The sequence below is a fragment of the Barbatula barbatula genome (assembly GCF_947034865.1).
Source record: "Barbatula barbatula genome assembly, chromosome: 18".
Lineage (NCBI taxonomy): Eukaryota > Metazoa > Chordata > Actinopteri > Cypriniformes > Nemacheilidae > Barbatula > Barbatula barbatula.
In genome coordinates, this window is record NC_136781.1 from 5,426,550 (window position 1) to 5,445,314 (window position 18,765).

At 37.4% G+C, this 18,765-nt stretch overlaps 2 protein-coding genes across 4 annotated transcripts; both read right to left on the minus strand.

Annotated features, from left to right (window-relative positions):
- Positions 1-16: 16 nt before the first annotated feature.
- cabp2b (calcium binding protein 2b) lies at positions 17-5,951 on the minus strand (the record flags this gene model as incomplete). Of its 3 annotated transcripts, none has more annotated exons than XM_079479232.1 (7): positions 18-322; positions 444-591; positions 668-777; positions 1,224-1,355; positions 1,450-1,480; positions 1,954-2,148; positions 2,343-2,728. In XM_079479232.1, 7 exons carry the CDS (start codon positions 2,382-2,384, stop codon positions 297-299), a joined length of 684 nt encoding a protein of 227 aa, XP_079335358.1. In that variant the 3' UTR covers positions 18-296. The 3 variants fall into 3 exon arrangements, with proteins under 3 accessions (XP_079335359.1, XP_079335358.1, XP_079335357.1); XM_079479231.1 differs by lacking the exons at positions 1,954-2,148; positions 2,343-2,728 and adding exons at positions 4,916-5,158; positions 5,868-5,951 and having other exon boundaries at positions 19-322; XM_079479233.1 differs by lacking the exon at positions 1,954-2,148 and having other exon boundaries at positions 17-322; positions 2,343-2,749.
- A 6,730-nt stretch (positions 5,952-12,681) lies between these two features.
- Positions 12,682-18,016, minus strand: mgst2 (microsomal glutathione S-transferase 2). Its single transcript, XM_079480387.1, has 5 exons — positions 17,747-18,016; positions 17,132-17,231; positions 14,036-14,103; positions 13,864-13,945; positions 12,682-13,771 (listed from the first exon to the last, which is right to left on the minus strand). The coding sequence occupies exons 1-5, from the start codon at positions 17,805-17,807 to the stop codon at positions 13,660-13,662; spliced, it is 423 nt and encodes a 140-aa protein (XP_079336513.1). The 5' UTR covers positions 17,808-18,016; the 3' UTR covers positions 12,682-13,659.
- Between the last annotated feature and the right edge of the window lie 749 nt (positions 18,017-18,765).

Below are 18,765 nucleotides of genomic sequence, written 5' to 3' on the forward strand. Positions count from 1 at the left end.
ATCAGGTCATTAGAAAAACCTTGTTAACAAATAGATTTATTAAAAAACTAAATTAAACACACTTTATAAATGGAAATCACTCATAATCAGACAAATACTACCAAAATACTTCAACAATAAATACATCCTTCTCTTAGGATAAAAGACACTTATTTTGTTTTGTTTAAATAATGCTTATAAATTTAGCGCTCATTTACAAATAGTGTTCATCTCAAGAGCCCTTGCTACAATTGTTGCACTGTCCCCATTGTTGTCCCAAGATGGAAATGAAGTGTAAAATATCTTTGTGGCTTCAATCAGCGTGACATCATCCTCACAAACTCTGAGGGTTTAATGAGATGGGAAGCAGAAGAAAAAATAGCAATTTGAGATACTAGCAAAGTAAAAATGTGAAAATATTTGTCAAACATTTGTTATCATGTTTATGTCTAACATGGTCTCACCTTCAAAGTCAACCAGTCCGTCACCATTGAGGTCTGCATCATGGAGAATCTCGTCAATGTCTCTGGAATTCAGCTGTTGTCCCATCAGTTTTTTCATTGCTTCTCTCAGTTCTGTGACGCTGATTTGCCCGTCACCGTTGGAGTCAAACTACAAACCAGTTACAAGCTGATAAAGGCCCCGATGTCTGCAAAAAGCATTGTGTTATGTATGTGAGTATGTGTACCTCTTTGAAAGCATCTCTTAACTCTTTGACTCCGATCATGTCTGCTGTCTCTGCCAACATTTTTGGGCCCATGAGCTCCACAAAGTCTTCAAAGTCGATTTTACCTCCACCTTTAAAAAAAAAAAAGAGTCAAACAAAACTATTCATACACAGTGTAGTGCAAATATAAATGTACGTCTTATGTCTCATTCCTTCCCATCTTATCGCAATATACACAATTCAATAAAAAGTTACATTGAAAAATTCGATCACAGAATGTCTTAGTACTCTATGTAGCTGTTTTGCTTTATGCTTTTGACCTATATGGTTTCCACAAGATTATTAAAAAAAACAAATGATGCAAAAATAACATAAGGTAATCTTAAAGTTAAATAGTGCTTAAAAAGTTCAAATATGCTAACATTAAATGAAAGGGTCTTGAACAGGTAGTGCAAACACTTATTGTATATTCTTATGGTATAGCTTATTTCTTTCAATTATTATCTTTTTATAAGCCTTTTAACAATTTAATTTAAATAGCACACTTGAGTAAAAATGGTGTGATGATGTCACTTACCAATTTGTTGACTCAATTCAATGAGTTCCATCTCTGTCGGCATGTATCCCATAGTTCGCATACATTCACCAAGGTCCCTGCAGTTAATGTAACCTTTGTTCTTATCAAACTCTTTGAAGGCTTCCCTTAGTTCTTTAGAAACATGTGAGAAAGAGTGTAAATACATAGAAACTGATTCTTGAAACTGATTTTTGGGTGAGGTGGTGTGCAATGTGTCTTTGAATACCTTCTATTTCTTCTGGACGCAGTTCTCGGTCCTGTTTGATCAAGGCAAAAAACATTATTATACAACATGTTAAACATCATGCATTCAATGCCTCTATTCAATCTCTCTCTGAATCATTGAATACACATAGGTCGGTATGTAGAAATGAAAAACTAGGACAAAAAGGAAAGCTTGGGAAAGTAAAGATTAGAGTAGGTGGGTTCTATTGTATAATGATGCGGTGACATGGTATATGACATTAAAGTTGCCAGGCAACAGACGTAGTTTAGGAGATTTTGAAGGTTTTTAAAGTGTCTGTAATCCATTGTGACATTTAATAAATTTCTTTTAATGTCCTAAACTGTCTTTTACAACAATTTACATCATCACTGGATGGGGTGAAAGGAAGCAGATGATCCACAAGGACGAAGATAACGTTGTGCTGAAAAGGATGACGAGATATTTTATATGAATACAGGTAAAAAATTTAGATGCTGAGACACCACATGCTTGGTTTTTACATACGAGCTGTGACTTTGCGAAGCCCTGTCTTAGGAAGATGCAAGCTGGTCCAACGATGTTATGTAGCATGGTGCAGTTTTGCACTAGAGCATTCAGAGGCTCCTTAAACTCAGATGGTACTTCCTTCTCTCCATCTGCTTCTGTGGTTGGGCGGGGCTTCGCTGCCACCGCCCTGGGCCCTTTATCCGCAGCCGCACCCTTATGGTGGGGCCAAATTTTACTTGAGACATAATCTAATTGAGCACAATTTAGTCAATTTGCTTGACAAGTCCTTAAACTACTGAACTATAATATGAACATCGAGATTACCTCAAAGAACTCTTTAAGGAACTTTTCAGTTTTAAACTGATTTAACATAGGCCTCAATCTTCAAATGTATTTATTTGTCTTACCTTCTTCATTTTGTTCATTGTTCGTTTGGTGCAGTTTCCCATGCCTTAGTATTCTGTGAAAGGATGACTCTGTACACTTTTCTTCTTACGGTCTCCTTTGATCTTTTTTATATTCTTAATTTCTGCCGTTGAACGACGACATGACACTCACACTCTTCCATAATCAGATCATGAAATAAACTTTACAGTTTCTTAAAATCCACCGAACCAACGTAACACATGTAGATTCAAACCTTTGCCTCGTTTCTTCATGTAATTCTCCAATGAAGCAAAAATAAGCACAGACAATTCAAACATATTCAGCGTTTCATAGAATGAACCAACGTCTGCCTCAATCTATACATTTTTACTTCTATTCCATGTCCATTTCTCGCTTCCCTCAGACTGAAGCAAATGATTTCATGTGCAAGCTGAGAGAGAAACAGAGATTGGAGGAGGCAGGGTGGGTGAGAATTATATGAGAAAACGAGAAGCTCTTTTAATCCTCCATCTCAGATTAAAGACGCAGAGACACGGGATGATGTAGCTGGAGGAAAAGAGAACGCAAAGAGATTTGAGGAAATGAAGAGGTGTGGTACAAATATAAAGAAGTGAGTAAATCAATTAAGTGCCAATGATAAGTTATTTTACATTACCTGTTGTCTACATAGATATAGTTTTGGCCAAAGAAACCGAAATAAGGGCATAAATGTTAGACCGTAATTGTGTCTTTTACACTTGACTCAATAGTGTGTGTGGGTCTGTGCGTGTGATAATCCCATTCTAATCACAAACACACCCTTGGTCAAATGAGCAGAGAACTACTCTTGTTAATCCACTCTCACATTTTAGTCAAACCCTGCAGCATACAAGTCTACTTGAATCCTAATCTATTCTAATCCCCACACACGCATTACTGTACATTGCAGTAATATTAAAGTGTGTTTCTGTGTCACCATGATAGTTTGCAAAAATGTAGATTGTTTCGCATTTTAGGAAATAGGAGAATGTTGCTCTTTATTGCATAACAGTGAAAGGAATAACAAATTATGTGTGGTGTGTGTTGGTGTATGTGTTGTAAACTGACGGATTTGCTGAGTCATCTGAGGTTACTGCATGAGCGGCTGGGATTGGGGATTTTCACATATGTGTGTGCTGACCAGATCTTATCAAGACTGCAAACAGTATGAATATTACAAATAATGCTCTGTGCGTGCAGCACAAAATGAATGACAAGACAGAAAAACTATGTTTTGTTTTTGAAATCCACAGGCCCCTGATGGAAAATATGGTTATTGTCCCCCATGCAGGTATCCTTTAGTGTATGTGGGATTAAAGGAACAGTTCATCCAAAAATGAAAATGATGTCAAGAATTATTCACTCTCGAGACGTTCCAGTACACATTTCTTTGTTCGGTTGAACACAGAGAAAGATATTTAGACGAATACTTAAAACCAAACAGTTCTTGGACCCCATTGACTACCATAGTAGGAAAATTACACTGGTAGTCAAAAGTGCCCCAGAATGGTTTGCTTTCCTACATTCTTCAAAATACCTTGTTTTGTGTTCAACCGAACGAAATAAACGTTATTTTGACTACTACAATGGTAGTGGAAAGGGTCCAAGAACTGTTTGGTGATAAGCATTCTTCCAAATATATTTCTCTGTGTTCATCAGAACAAAGAAATTCATAAAAATTTGGAACAGTGCGAAGGTGAGTAAATGAAGGCAGAATAATTATTTTTGGGTGAACTGCCCCTTTGATAGATTTAAATTATTATTACAAATGTTTGAGAAATGAAACACCCTCTTTTGCTTGTTCTCTTCTTTAAGGCACTCTTGTATCTGGCTGAAGTCCTCTGCTTTATTTATTTACCGATAATCAGATGTCAGACTAGCCAACCTAATTAATCAGCCGTTCTCCGGTGACTTGAACGAATAGATAAAGTTTCAACGAACACTTAAGTGGCAATAACTATATGACCCAAAATATAATAAAATATAAAAAATATATATATTAGTTTTAACACATAGGGTTACATAAAGGTACAAAGCAAGTATTGACTATGAATCTAAACTAGTGTGCCACGTCTCCAAGTCAATTAAATAATGATGAAAATAGCAAACGATGATCCCTCTTCCAGAAAGGTGAGTGGGCAAGATTGGGTTTCTGGTGTGTGGAGAGCTGGTGATCCAAGCTCAATATCAAGTGATTACCACTGGAGCAAGATTATCCTAATGTAGGAATGCAACACCAAATGGCCAAGATCAGGTCATCAGAAGCTGAACCATGAGGAGATAGACTTGTTTGCTTGTTAGTACAGCTCCTTAACCTGTCATTTTGTGTCTGGCAGCTACTACTTAACTAGTAATGAAGTCTATACTGTAGTTTGGCCCCTTCATGGCAATTGCTTTCGCACAGAATTGTATTAATTATAAATATTTTTTATAATTAATACAATTCTGTGCAAAAGCAACACAAAACTAAATGTGAACATTTGAATAGAACAGATAGTACAAGTAATAAGTACTGTAAGTTGAAGACAGAAGGTTTGAAGCATGGCCTGCAAGGCGGTGTGTTATGTGGTCTTACCTGGCCGAAAACAGATGCAACCATAGGAACAAGATCACTTTCCTCTTTTTCATTTGGTTCCTCTGTCTCGTCATGCTCCTCTGCATCTTCTTCCTCACCACCATCAGGTCTTTTGTTAGACTGAATGGGCTTATTCCTTTTCTGTCTGCCTTTAGGTCTTGCATTACTATTGAATGCCTCCACCACGCCCATTTCAACTTGTTTCTTCTGTTTCTCCACTTTTTTCTTAATTGCGGCCTGCACCTGTCAGAACGCACATGGAGGTTAGAGATGCGATAACTAATTGACGTAGAATGACCGTAACTTCTAATTAGCATTGCTGAGATTATAAATTACCGAATGGGCATCAAAAATACATTTTACTAAAGCAGTGAAGATTTTTTAAACCAATCAAATTGGACTTTACATTTTTGTCATACAGTAGGGCCCTATGTAAAAAATCCAAAGACCAACTAAAGATTTTCCAGTGATTAACATTTTTCAATTGGCTCAGTTGAGGTTTGCATAAATGTATAACTTGTGTACAGTTTACTTTAACTGTGATGTACACTTTGCTCTGTGAAATACACAAAACACTCTTCTTGTCTTCCATTAGTTGAACAAACAGATCGCCCTGTCTGAAAATCATGCCATTGGTTAAGCAAGTTAAGGAGGAGAACAGCGATGCCACTGTATTTAGACTTATGAAATTTCAACAGATCAATAATCTACTTAGGCCAACAATTGACTGTATTTTAACATACAACATGTTCAATCTATACATTTTATTCAGAAAGCATCAAATGAGGTTCGAACCCATGACCTTGACATCAGCATCAAACACTACCAGCTGAATAACACAAAGGCAGAACACTTATATAAAGTGAGCTGAATATAAGAATAAACATACTATCACCCAAAATTATACACATAATTACTAACGCGTACAAATAAACACAATATAGAGGTATACCTGTTTTGCTGTTCTCTCCTGTGGAGTGGACATTCCGTTGGTAACTGCCCCGCCCGCTGATCCTTCTCGAATAATCATGAACATCGCTGCAACAATGACACGCTCTCTCCTTCTCTTACCCTTCTTTCTCTCTCTTACACACAGTAAGACAACACCTGTTTACCCCTCCCAGTACGGGCCTACTGTATCTGAAGTTTATTGTATCTGAAGTAATTTGCAATTACAACTCCTGTGTATTTCCAAGAATTCTATTCTGCAACTCAAGTCGCTTTTGGAAAGGCCTGGCAAACGTTTTTCAGCAAACAATGTCGTCTTCAAAAATCCAAAGAAATAGATTTAAACCTTATTTTAAATTCTATATGCATGGCAAAATCTGTGTGTCTCTCTGTCTCTCACTAACTTCCTGTTGAAGCTCTCTAGCGTTCTCCTCATTTGTCTCTGCTTCGCTCTTAAGACACAGTGAGAGTGCGTTTGGTCCAGCAGGGGAAAGACAGACTGTAGTATAGAATGTCTTAATTTGGCCTTCTTACATTCAGGTGACACTCTATCCATCTGATATCTCTGTCTCCTTATCTTTCGTTCGCCCTCTATGTCTGTTTCCGTAGAGCTGAAGGCTGTATTCTGCTGTGCATTGAACTGTTAAACAACATTTATTCCAGGTAAATTATAGCTGTGGTAAAACACAACAAAGGATTTAGATCTCACACATAGCCTCATGTGCCTCATAACTAGAAAAGCACACGTTCACACAAAAAAGTAACTTTAGGCAACATTGGGGGTCCTTTAAATGCACTCTGACAGAACCCTGATGTGTATACAAATAAATATATTTTTATAAAACGGTCAGTGCTGGTCCTTGATTCTGATTGGCTGAGCCGAGTTCTAAGCTATTATAAAAACCACGATTGATAATGGCTGACCGCATTACATAGACTAAATATCCTTTTATTTATTTTATTTTATGAAACCTTGACATGCATATGGAATAACCGTTTTATAAAAGCAATAAGCCCCGCGAAGCAGTGGTTTACAATGCATTTTATAACAACAAAGGGGGTTGTAAGCACTACGCTTCACTTCGTGCCACAACACCCTGTTATGAAATGCACTGTAACCCACTGCTTTGCCGGGCTTATTGTTTTAATTTACAATGCTTTAGAGAGCATTAACAGTCATCACACTAGTCACCACGCCATGGATTTCATACCAAATGTAAAATATTGTAAAAACAAAACACTTTGACACTATGACCATTTTTTTAATGGCTTTAAAATAAACTCACAGCAGATTTTTAGGAATATAAAACATTGTGATCTCATCATACACAGCCAGCTTCTTCTATTTGTTATTCCTGCCTCACTTCCACATCAATCGTTTTGACCTTTGAAATGCATTTCCCACCTCTATTCTGTTTAGAACACCCGGCTTAAACCAGGACTATGATTTAGGTCGATTAGGATATTTAAGTGTTAAAATGCCATAGAAAGAAAAACATGTTGGTGTGCATCATGAGACAATGGCAATGACATATTTTGGGCAGCAATATGTTTGGGCAATTTATTTTCAGTTAAGACAACTCAAAATTTCTAATTTATTCAAGGACTGGTCTTAAGCCTTGTCTGTGAAACCGGGCATTGGCCCTGTATACAGTATTTAATGAGAGGTAATGAACACAGCATGAAATCTCTCTTTCCGACTGCTTCATTCAATGTATAATTGATAAAGATAAAGAGCTACAGTCCCGGTAACAGAGAATGAAAGAGGAGATAAAAAGGAGTCACATTTGCACGTCAGAAGTGGTGGACTCAGAAATTCACAATGAGTGGAAAGTGGGGGGGGGGGGTGCGATTGACGACAGCGCAGGTTGACAATGACATGATTGAAACATAAATCTGCAGGATTAGGTAACAACACTTTCTGTTTAGTTTCCTAAAATATTTAATTTCTGTGCATCAATTGTTTGAGACACCATGGGGCAGAAATAGCAAGGTAAAAGAAAGAATTGTAATGCTCAAAAAAAAAAAATCCAATGGTTTCCATTGCAAATATCATCATAAACCATCAACTGTTTACTCTTAAAACCATTTTAAAATGTATTTGGTCTCATTCTAATGATCTAATGGTGTTCTATTGGTTCCCACCAGATAACATCCCAATAGAACCCAACACATAGTAAAGTATAAAGTACTAGTAAAGACCTTTAAAACCCATACAGTTCCCATTATAACCATTAAATCCATTAGAATTTGTGTGATGGTTTCTATTCTCGTTTTTTCAGCGGGGATAAAATAATGCCAAATAAAGCAAATGAGTATAAACAAAATTAAAGCAATTATATATTGAAAAGAAATCGACTTCTTAAAGCATTAAGGGAAACCCGAATTTAAACTGGGAATCTCTTTGTCTGCATGATCTGTACCCCCAAAGAAGACATTTCAATTAAAAATAACAAAAACAGCTCAATTGTTTTAAGCTTAGAACAATGAATTGCCATTGAAATGTCCCAGTAAATATATTTCATACTTCTGAGTTTTTAAATCTCATACATTTTTTGCAAAAGAAACTAATAGTAGAAAGATAATACATGTTTAATGTACTCATTACTTCTTGTAGTGTGTTTGGTAATAGATTGCGACGTATATCTGTTTGATCATATACATACATTTATATTAATTTAGCCACACAACCGTATGGAAAGGCTTACTGTGTGCACACTCATTGGACCTTTTGTGTCAAACTCAGGTATAGAGATTATATCTTGACCCAGACATGCTTGACAGGTGTACCGTCTCGTCGAGATGAATTAAACATCAGAGGGAAAAGAGCACCCTTGACTTTCTCAAGATTACCCGGACTTCCTCATTTCAGATTCACAACAATGAGAACGGCAAACAGTAAAAATGCTTACACTAATGCCAATGTTTTATACTTCAAATAATTCCAGACTATTTGTGCACTAGTGTTTACATTCAGGTTTATACACACATTTTCAAAATTCATCATCACACTCAAAAATAGCAATTCCCTCACTCCTGCACACTATCACATTCACATTGTGCCCGCCCAGTCCGACACCCAGCGTGCAATACTCTTAAAAAAATATTATTGTTTATAAAAGATTATTTTTGTCTAAATGGCTCCATAAAGAACCTTCAACATTTGAAGAACCTTTCTGTTCCACAAAAGGTTATTCGTAGAGAAATTGTTTTCTTCAAATTAAAAAAAGGTAGGAAAGAGATAGTTCTTTAAAGATCCTTTGACTGAATTATGGTCCTATGGCATCACTGTGAAGAACTTTGAAGCACCTTTATTTTTATAATACTTAACTCTATAATACTTAACAGAACGCAGCAGAATATCACCACACATGTTACAAACCAATTGTTTCCTGGAATTCACTGGGCCCGATCCCTGTGCTCTGCAATTGAACATGTCTTGTGGTGCAGTCCCACAAAGGGGAAAAAATCACTCTCAAGCACTTTTCCAGATGTGTTCTGGACTCTGGAACGATCTTGCCACAAGATCATCAGATTCTATACATGTCATAATTGAATCGGCTAAAGACACATCTCTTCCATCAACATCTGACCCATTTGTACAGTCTTCTACTTCTATTTTACTTTCCTACCCTCCAAAAAAAGGATATTCTTAGCTTCATATACTGTGGTAGGATAGCTAACTGAGACCAGTTTTACTGCTCCTGTGCAACTCCGTTCTTTTTTACACATATTGCTTGTTTGTATGCATTTATAATTATTTTTAATTAATCAGCAATAAATTTGGCATGATGTTTTCTAGACCAGTGTTGTTTAAGTCTTCCAAAACGGTCTACATAATATTAAATTACTAAACCGTTTTTAACAGGTTTTTTTGTCTTTTATGCCCTCCTAGGAGAAAAGTCAAGTGCGTTACAGTATTGCAATACCAATACTGGCCACGTAGGGGGCATACATTTTGTTGATTTAAAAAATACAGACTGACTGTATAATCAAACAAACTCCAAAGTCATTTTTTGCAATGGTCGTTTTGTCTTGAAAGTTTGATAACTGTTGATCTTGGTTCTGCTTGTGCTCAATGACTATCAAACTGTTGTTCTTTATAGAAAATCTAAATATTTGAGCAAAATTATTGGTACGATTCAATTGGTGAGGATCCGGTTAACCTCAATGGTCTGCAGGCACACCATATAGTTGTAAAACAACACGTCTTCAGGTAAACCACAACACTAGTTCTATTAGTTCTCAGTAATGCCAATGAAAGGATTAGGACATACAGGTATCATGTCATATTTTGTGATGACCCCTAATGTTCAGTTTAGACCCTATATAATTTACACAATAACTGCTTGAACTTTACGTCGGTTCCTGATCATCCTGACAGGATTTAATATGTTATAATGAAATTAACATTACAAAACATATCTTTTAAAGCAGGTTATGTTGGGAAACGAGTGTTACATTTTGAGGAACTTAGGAAATCGCAGTAACTCCTCTTTGAGCCAATGCAACACATTTAAAACAGATCTCAGCAGCACCTACATCTGTAATTCAAAGGGTATGTGATGTGACAGGTCAGATACTGACTTTAAATGTCACTAAAATAATACAGATTTGATGGTTTTTACAATTTCACAACAGAGTGCAGCAAGTAGGTCAGGGTCATCGCTGATCACTGTGTCACACCACACCTTTAAATGATTTAAACATAAATTTGTAGAAAGATTAACCCAATGTACTACTGCTTCCATTGAAACCAACTGTCCATGGACAAAGACAAATAAGAAAAAAAACATATACAAAAGAAATCACACTCTTCGTTTAAGTCTTATTTGAAAAACAAAAATGAAGATATATAAGAAAAAACTAAAGCTGTGGCCAATGTAAACTATTGCGCAAGGTCTTCGGTTACATTTTACTGACTATAATGATGTAATCATTGATGTGAGAGGGCGTGTTTGGAGTGTATATATACTGGTCATGTCTCATTTCATTCACTAAACAAATAACCCTTGACTGAGGAAGTTCTTTTGATTTCATCTTACGGTAAATGAAATTACATCAGTACTTTTTAATCATTAATTTTTATTAAATTATTGTGAAATTATAATGAAATACTTCTTTAAGACATTTAAATATGAATTAACAAAATGTAATGCTGAATTGAAATGACGAATAGGAATTTGCTACTTTTGCTTGTGTCTGAAAAATATATCCAGCAGTGAATCAATGGCACAACAAAATGTTGAATGTGTCAGTGTTTCTATTAAATAGAAATGATGTGAATCTTTAGTGTATATGGTGTCCCTTCCTTGTTGATCTCATAGTGTATCCCAGACTCACTGTTGTGTACATTAAAATAGCATTTACATTTGTTTTTGCAGCTGTTATTCAAAACGACTGGGCGTTCAACATTTTGAAAGAGGGGAAATTAATAAACAATTGAAAATATTTGTTTACATTATTGATTTTATAAGTTGTTATACCTATATGTGTGGTAGGATTTATGCAGTGTATAGGCTGTCTAGGTGGGTTCAAGTTCTGGGCAAAATATATCAAATTCTCAGCAAATGTCTTGATTTCTCTATTTTTGGTGTAAAAGGTTATGTAGCCTATATTAAAAAGCCATAATTTAAAACATAATATATCTTTCTTATGTATGCTAAGCCTAACCAAGAATGTTTCTTTTAAAAAGCTATTTATGAGACTACCTGTTGGTTATTTCAGACTTGTATCGTTAGGGTCGTTTGAAAATATGCCCCTAAATTTATTAAGAATTGTCCCGTCCACACCACATCTTTAAACAAATCATCAGCGCTCTTTGACCGTCCGCGTATACGTTTACAGGGTCAAATAATTCAGGGAAGTGCACAACAGGAACATCATCAAGACACTTTGTCATCATTTTAGACAAACTGAAAGAAAAATGTCGTATCTTCGATTCGTTTGTTCGCAGTTTTAGAATAAACAGCCACCAATTGTGAGGTCTTCATATATTACGCAATTCAGTATTGTGTGTTCTGGAAGACACTAACGGGAATTCCATCATGACGCATTTTGCCTTTATTACGCGTGTTGCAATGCTCATGCTTAGTTCCAGAGAACTTGGAATTAGGATAATTTTACCCTAGACTAGTAATTTATATGCAACAATAATTATATTAAATAAATACCTTTAACACGAATAAATCCACGCGTTTTTTAAAGGTTTGATGTGGAAAATATCCGAGGTGTCTGAAAAAGTATTTTGAAACTAAACAGCAAAAGTAAAACCTATCGAACGCTTAAGTATCCAATCATTATCATTACTACCAAACAATAGAATAAATCTGTCTCAAAACTCTTTACAGTTTTAAAGAATGGTTCAGGATGTGAAGACACTGATGCTTTTCTGCATGCTCATTGGATGCTCACAGGCTTTCCCTTCCCTTGGTGCAGCTGAAGATGCTGGTAGTACAGAAACACGAGATATTTGGCATGTAAGTATGACATCTTTCTGTTCTGGTGTATGCAGATATACAAATGTGTTTACTTTAAAGTAAAAAAACAGTTGAAATCGAACGTTTACATCCCCCTATGCAGACTTTTCAGAGGTTTACACCCACCTGATTGTAATTGTGTATGAGTCTCTTGGTTGACCTTAATGTAAACGGATGCATCTCAACATCATACAGTTACTGTTGGGTCAAATATTCAAAAATGCTGAAAAAGCAAAGATTTTCTGAAGATCAATGGACAGTTAAATGACTCAGGACAAACAAGAAACCCTTTACACAACTATGACAAAACATGTCATTGATTGTGCAGGTGATAACATACAGTATTAATAATCAGGGAGGATGTAAACTTTTGACCTGGGATAGTTTTAGAAATTATAAGATTCCTTGGTGGGAACTCAAAGTACTAAATTAACATTTCTAGGCTTTTCCTTGGCTAAGTAATTGAATAAAATACTGTTTATCTGATGATTTTTCTGTGCTACCACAGGTCTTGGATGTTACTCCACCAATGTGCAATGTGTTAAATGAGAGTTTGTTTTGTCCTTTATCTTGTGGAAATGCAACTTGGCAAGTGAGTTATATCCTGTCAGATGGCAGTGGCTCAGGAATCGATTATCCTTCTTTCACCACCACCGGCTCTGGTGAAATTAATATTACACTTGATATAACTAAAGACGAAAATGGATACAATGCAACCCTCGTCTCATACAGTGGCTCCTGCTGCCTCAGAGATGTGGAGATTACGGTGTTGGACAAGGCAGGAAACAAAGGGAAATGTCCCTTTAATATGCGTTACCCTTTAACCACAGTCATTCCAATGACTACATCCAGTAGCTCCATCACAACCATCTCGGTTGGGTCAATTTTATTACTGTTGGCATTAAAATCTATGCTGCTGTAAGATATACAGTAAACACGCTTTTAAACTCCACAAATTTCAATGAAATAATGCACTTGGTTATGTTGATGACTTTCATATTTATATAGCAGTTGTTATTGTGTAGCTAGAAATAAGACAAATGTCTAACTACGCATACTTTTTTTCTATTTGTGAGTTTATTATATAATTATTGCATTTAATAAAGAAAAATGAATTTATCCACTGTTGTTGATGCATTAAAGTATATTAACTACATACAGCACATTTGCATACATGTGTTTTTGGTATTTCCTACAAAAGAATATAAGACACAAACATTTTTATTTGATCTACATAATTAGAAAATAGAAAAAAATGCTTGGTGTATTTAGTATAAGAGGGAAACTGATAGAAGAGTTAAAATACAATAATTTTTGCTAGTGAAGTTTGATGTCCAGATATTCATGCAAGAACGACTGAATGATTCCAAGTGTAGCCATCAAGGTTAAGAAAAATAAAACACAAATCACCATGTAAAACCCTGGCAACCTTGAAACAAAAAACAAGACAAAGCTATAATGTATTATCACTTAGCAGAATGTCGGAGAATACCAATTTTATACATATATATTAATAATTACCTTTGCTTTGATTCATTTATATAGCCAGTAAAATAGATCTCTCTTGCCACAATATACAGAAGTCCACCAAGTGCTGCAATTACTTTAAAAAAGAAGAAAAAATATTATAGGCTAAAAGGCTGTACACAGTTTCTTTACATTTAGATTACAGTCATGTGATGGTGTAAAATACCTTCATTGCAAAAAATACCAGAGATCCACAACACCACCAAGAAGATGGGGTAAAACTCTAGACCAGGGCTATTCAATTACAAATTCAGTTGGGCCAGATTTTCAAACCGAGAAAGGTTAGTTGGGCCACTCATAGCAGCGGCGAAGCAGCTCGTAATGACACATTTTAAAACCAACACAAACAAATTTATTGAAAAACATGTAAGGTTTATTCATTGTTTCTCTTTTAACTTTGGTCAGTTTGCACAGCAAAAGGTGCATAGAAAACAATAAAAGAGCTAACTGAACAGAATCTGAGGTAGCTCCTACTTTTTCCACTTACAAAAGAAAAGAAACTGACCTAGGCACCTCTTGCCTAGGCCTACCTAGGCTACATATCTGACCTGTCTGATCACAAAGTGCATAAAACAAAATAGTGCACAGTAGGCAATTCGCAATAACATTAAGTTTCCTTTTGAAATAAAATAAACATCTTGCTCATATTTGACCCATGCAGGAACATCTCAAAGTGCATAAAAATAAAAAATGCACAGTATTCACAACTATAACTAACTACACAAAGTGTAGGCTACTACTGCACATTGAGGGAACATATTTTAAATCACCACCATGTGTGATTATACATGCCTTTTGTTCCCACATTATATTGATGTAGGTAGGCTACGTTTACCCTGCTGACTTAGTGGGAGAAGTGACATTTTTTGTTTTGAACGAGAGCAGTGACTTTAGGCTCGTAAGTTGTCAATGCAATCCGAAGACATTGGTGGAGAGTACGGTCAGTCAGGGCGCAACGAGAGTTGCTTTTTATGGAGTTCATGTGTGAAAAACTTGACTCACATGTGTACGTTGATCCAAACATACTGAGCATGACGATCGCTACTTTCTTAATGTTAGGGAACTGATGTACGTTGACATCAGTCCAAAACATTACAGGCCCGTTAGTGCAAAGCTCCTGTGCCATGGTTACAGATGACTGCATGTCAACAAGTTCGAGTGTGAATTTCCCCTCGTCAATGGAAGGGACCACTTCCTTTGCTCTGGCGGATAAGTCCCCTTCTATTGCAACAGTGAACGGGTCTCTGGCAAAAACGGCCACCTCTGTGGGCAGAACAAGTGCATCCAATCGACCAGCAAAGTTCTTTTTCAGGCTCGCAATGAAATCTGTCATCACATCCGGGATTTGTGCAGGGGATGAGATGCATTTGCGGAGTGTCGGAAAATGCAGCATTCGGCCAGTGCTCAAATCAGTTGCGAAAAGGTCCAGTTTAACTTGGAATGCGCGCATCTGTCCCACAAGGTCGATGACAGTTTTGTCTCTGCCTTGTAGTCCCAAATTAAGATCATTCAGGTGTTTGAATATGTCGCTCAGAAAGCAAGCATCAGCCATGATGTTGTCGTCCAGTATGCGACTCAAGTGCGTTTCTGCCTTTTTTTGCTTGCTGCTGCTGCGGAGGAAAGTTATGATCTCCTCTCTGAGACCACAGAAACGCTCCAGTGCTTTGCCTTTGGACAGCCACCTCACGTCATTATGCAAAAGCAGGTCTTGGTGCTCAGCAGACATTTCTGACAGCAGCATGCGGAATAAGCGGTGTTGGAGGCTTGATGTGGAGCGAATAAAATTAATTGTAGCCATCACGCTGTCCATTGTCGTTTTGAGCGCCCCACTTAGTTTTGCGCACAACACCGCCTGATGCACAATGCAGTGTAAGGAGATCAACTGAGGTGCTACAGCGGACCAACGTGCTGCCAAACCATTCACTTTCCCTGTCATGGAGGGAGCCCCATCTGTCACAAGCATGCACACACGCTTCATATCCAGACCATTGTCTTTAAAAAAAGCAGAAATTTTCCCAAAGACTATATCGCCAGTTGTGTGTCCTTCTAACGGCAGTAGGGTGAGCAGCTCCTCTCGGAAGCATTTGCCGTCAAAAAAACGGACATATATGCACAACTGAGCAGTATCAGTTTTGTCTGTGGACTCATCTACTGCTATAGACATAGTGTCAGCTTTCCTCAGGTCTCCTAACATCGTTTCATACACATCTGCAGCAAGAATTTCAACTCTCCGACTGTTGGAAGTATCTGACAGGGGTAAGTTTTTTATAGCAGATGCCACGCTCGTTTTAATTTTATCGTCATTTATCACCTCATCCACGATGGCCAGCATACAGTCCTTCACGGTTTCAGAGTCTGTGAATGGCCTTTTCTTTTTTGCCAATATCCAGGAAACACGAAGGGATGCTGCGGTAGCTCTCTCTTGGGCTGTAAATGACCGTACCATGGTAACACTGCTCCGGTTGTAAGATGCAATCAAACTCTGCACTTTTGCAGCCCTCTCTTGAGATCCCTCAGGAAAATTGCTGCGGAAAGTCTGGTGTTTCTCAATGTGGTGCCGCCGCAGATTGTAATCTTTAAGTACTGCAACGCACTCATTACAAATTAAACACATCGGTTTGGCATTTGGATGTGGCGGTAAAATAAACAAGTATTTGTCAGTCCAGGCAGGGTTAAACTGACGGTTTTCATTCTCAATTTTACGTTTCAGTGTTGAGAAAGACATATTGATAGTAATGTAGGCTACTACCGGCACAGCACGCTCTGCATTGTTTACATGTTGGTAGTTTTGGCGAGACGCAAAATTACCAATCCCACTATGGCCACGCCAAGACCCGCCCTACGAAGCAGCTCGATTGGTTGGGGTTAGGCATTTCACATGGACACCTGGCCAATAGTAGTGTGTGAATGCTATTGAAGGGCGGGTCTTGGCGTGGCCATAGTGGGGGGAAAAATATCGCTGACGGGACCCTATTTTCTCTTTTATACTTTCTATTGCGGGACCACGGGCTGGGCCACTCTGAGGTTGCTTCTGGGCCGCATGTGGCCCGCGGGCCGCCAAATGAATAGCCCTGCTCTAGACCATTCTGTCTACAAACAGAGAAACGGCATAGTTGGGATTTTATTGCTTAATCTAACTATCGAATAAAATGTTCTTACTTGGATAGAGCTAGTTTTTTGCATTTGATAAAATAAAATAAAAAAGTCAGAAAAGACCTTAAGTATAAAAATCATAACCGTATCAAAAACTCATTGATCTTACTGGGCACGAAATGTCCTTTCAAACTCAGCGGGTCCAGTAACAGAAGGTGGTATTACTTTATGCTTCATCCTAGACCAGCCCACACGTCGTGCCTGATAACCTAAAGAAAATCCACCACTCTTATTCTGCATGATAGTTAACTAATTGAGTAAATTCAAGAGTCCTATCATATTGGATGGGACAGTCTTGAAAGGTTAGAGAGTCTGACTCAAGACCAGAAGGTTGCCGGTTCGATCCTCGGGGCAGGCGGGTAATGACTGAGGTGCCCTTGTGCAAGGCACCCTGCTACAGTGATAGCTGCCCAATGCTCCGGGTATACATGCGTTTATGACTCTCTGGATGGGTTAAATGCAGAGGTCACCACAACTGACAAATAGGTCACTTTCATACATTTAAATTAGGTTACAAGGCTGTTTTTTTAGGGAATACTTTAAAGGCACCTTTTGAATACATTACCTATGATCCATGTGTTCTCAACTAATTGTAAGTGATTCAAGTCTACATTTGGATGGTTTTTCGCAAGGTTTATCAAAAGGGGAGACAAATTCGGGATACAAACATCAAAGGTGCTTTAGCATTTTGATATACGTACACTGACAAAGACTTTGAACTTACCCATATGAAGAGCAGACAGTAACGACACTGCTGCGAGTATAACTGGCTGATCGGAAGTCATGTTTCGTCAAGTTCCAGTGCAATTCTCACCACACAAATTGTTAAAATACGTCAGTATTATAAAGACCAGCCAGAATGACAAGTGAGGTCCTGTTGCTGAGATAAGAAAATACCGGATCAAAAACCGGAACACTGCAGCCACACAGTATTAAAACCTGTTTAAACAGACGTGTTCAACTTCATGTTGCGATGCGCAGACCATCCGCGTATGACATTAAAGTATCGCGAGAGCGATTTGAAGGCATACTGGAGTAGGCTGTTGTTAACTCTCGCGGTTATTCGATGCAACACGCCCACCGTATTGAGCAACGCTTTACATAGTCGAACAAACCTGTTTGTGACTAAACATTAGGCTTGTTTGAGATGCGCCTCGCCTCGCCTGAAATGTAGGTGAGAGTAGGCGCCTGCAGTAAGGGGAGGGGTCAAAAAAGACCTTTGAAGTCGGACACTTCGTGAATCTCGCTGTTTTGTCGCTTGCAAACGTGAACAGTGGAGGAGATCGCGAAATACCACTGTTTTTACATGAAGACGGTTACAATAATAATCACTGAATGTACTGTCAAATAATGTACAAATAAACAGCTCACACAACAACATGTAACACATTTTCAAGGATTGTATAAACAAATGGTAAATGAAGTAAATAGCAAGTTGCTTTTGAGAGACAGAGGTCATAACAAATGTTTATCATATTTAATAACAAGGAGGTTTCTGCCACCATTTCACGTCCATAGTATTTTTTCCATACCATGCAAGTCAAAGCTGTATTGTAGCAAATATTCTTCAGAATTTCTTCCCTTGTTTTAAGACCCAGACACTTCTCAGATGAAACCACACAAAGATGAGGCATAATGACTAAACAGTCCATTTAGATATGTATTGATTTATTAATTCACACAAACATACAATAGAATAAAGTGAAAATTAAAACAAGGAAGAATTCTAATGAAGAGAAATAT

Bases quoted from the DNA above. Each gene is read 5' to 3' on its own strand.
- mgst2 (XM_079480387.1), bottom strand. From the start codon at position 17,807: ATGACTTCCGATCAGCCAGTTATACTCGCAGCAGTGTCGTTACTGTCT. The intron at 17,232-17,746 runs GTAAGTTCAAAG...GATTTTCTTTAG, and splicing joins ACTGTCTGCTCTTCATATGG to GTTATCAGGCACGACGTGTG. The intron at 13,772-13,863 runs GTAATTATTAAT...TTTTGTTTCAAG, and splicing joins ATAAATGAATCAAAGCAAAG to GTTGCCAGGGTTTTACATGG.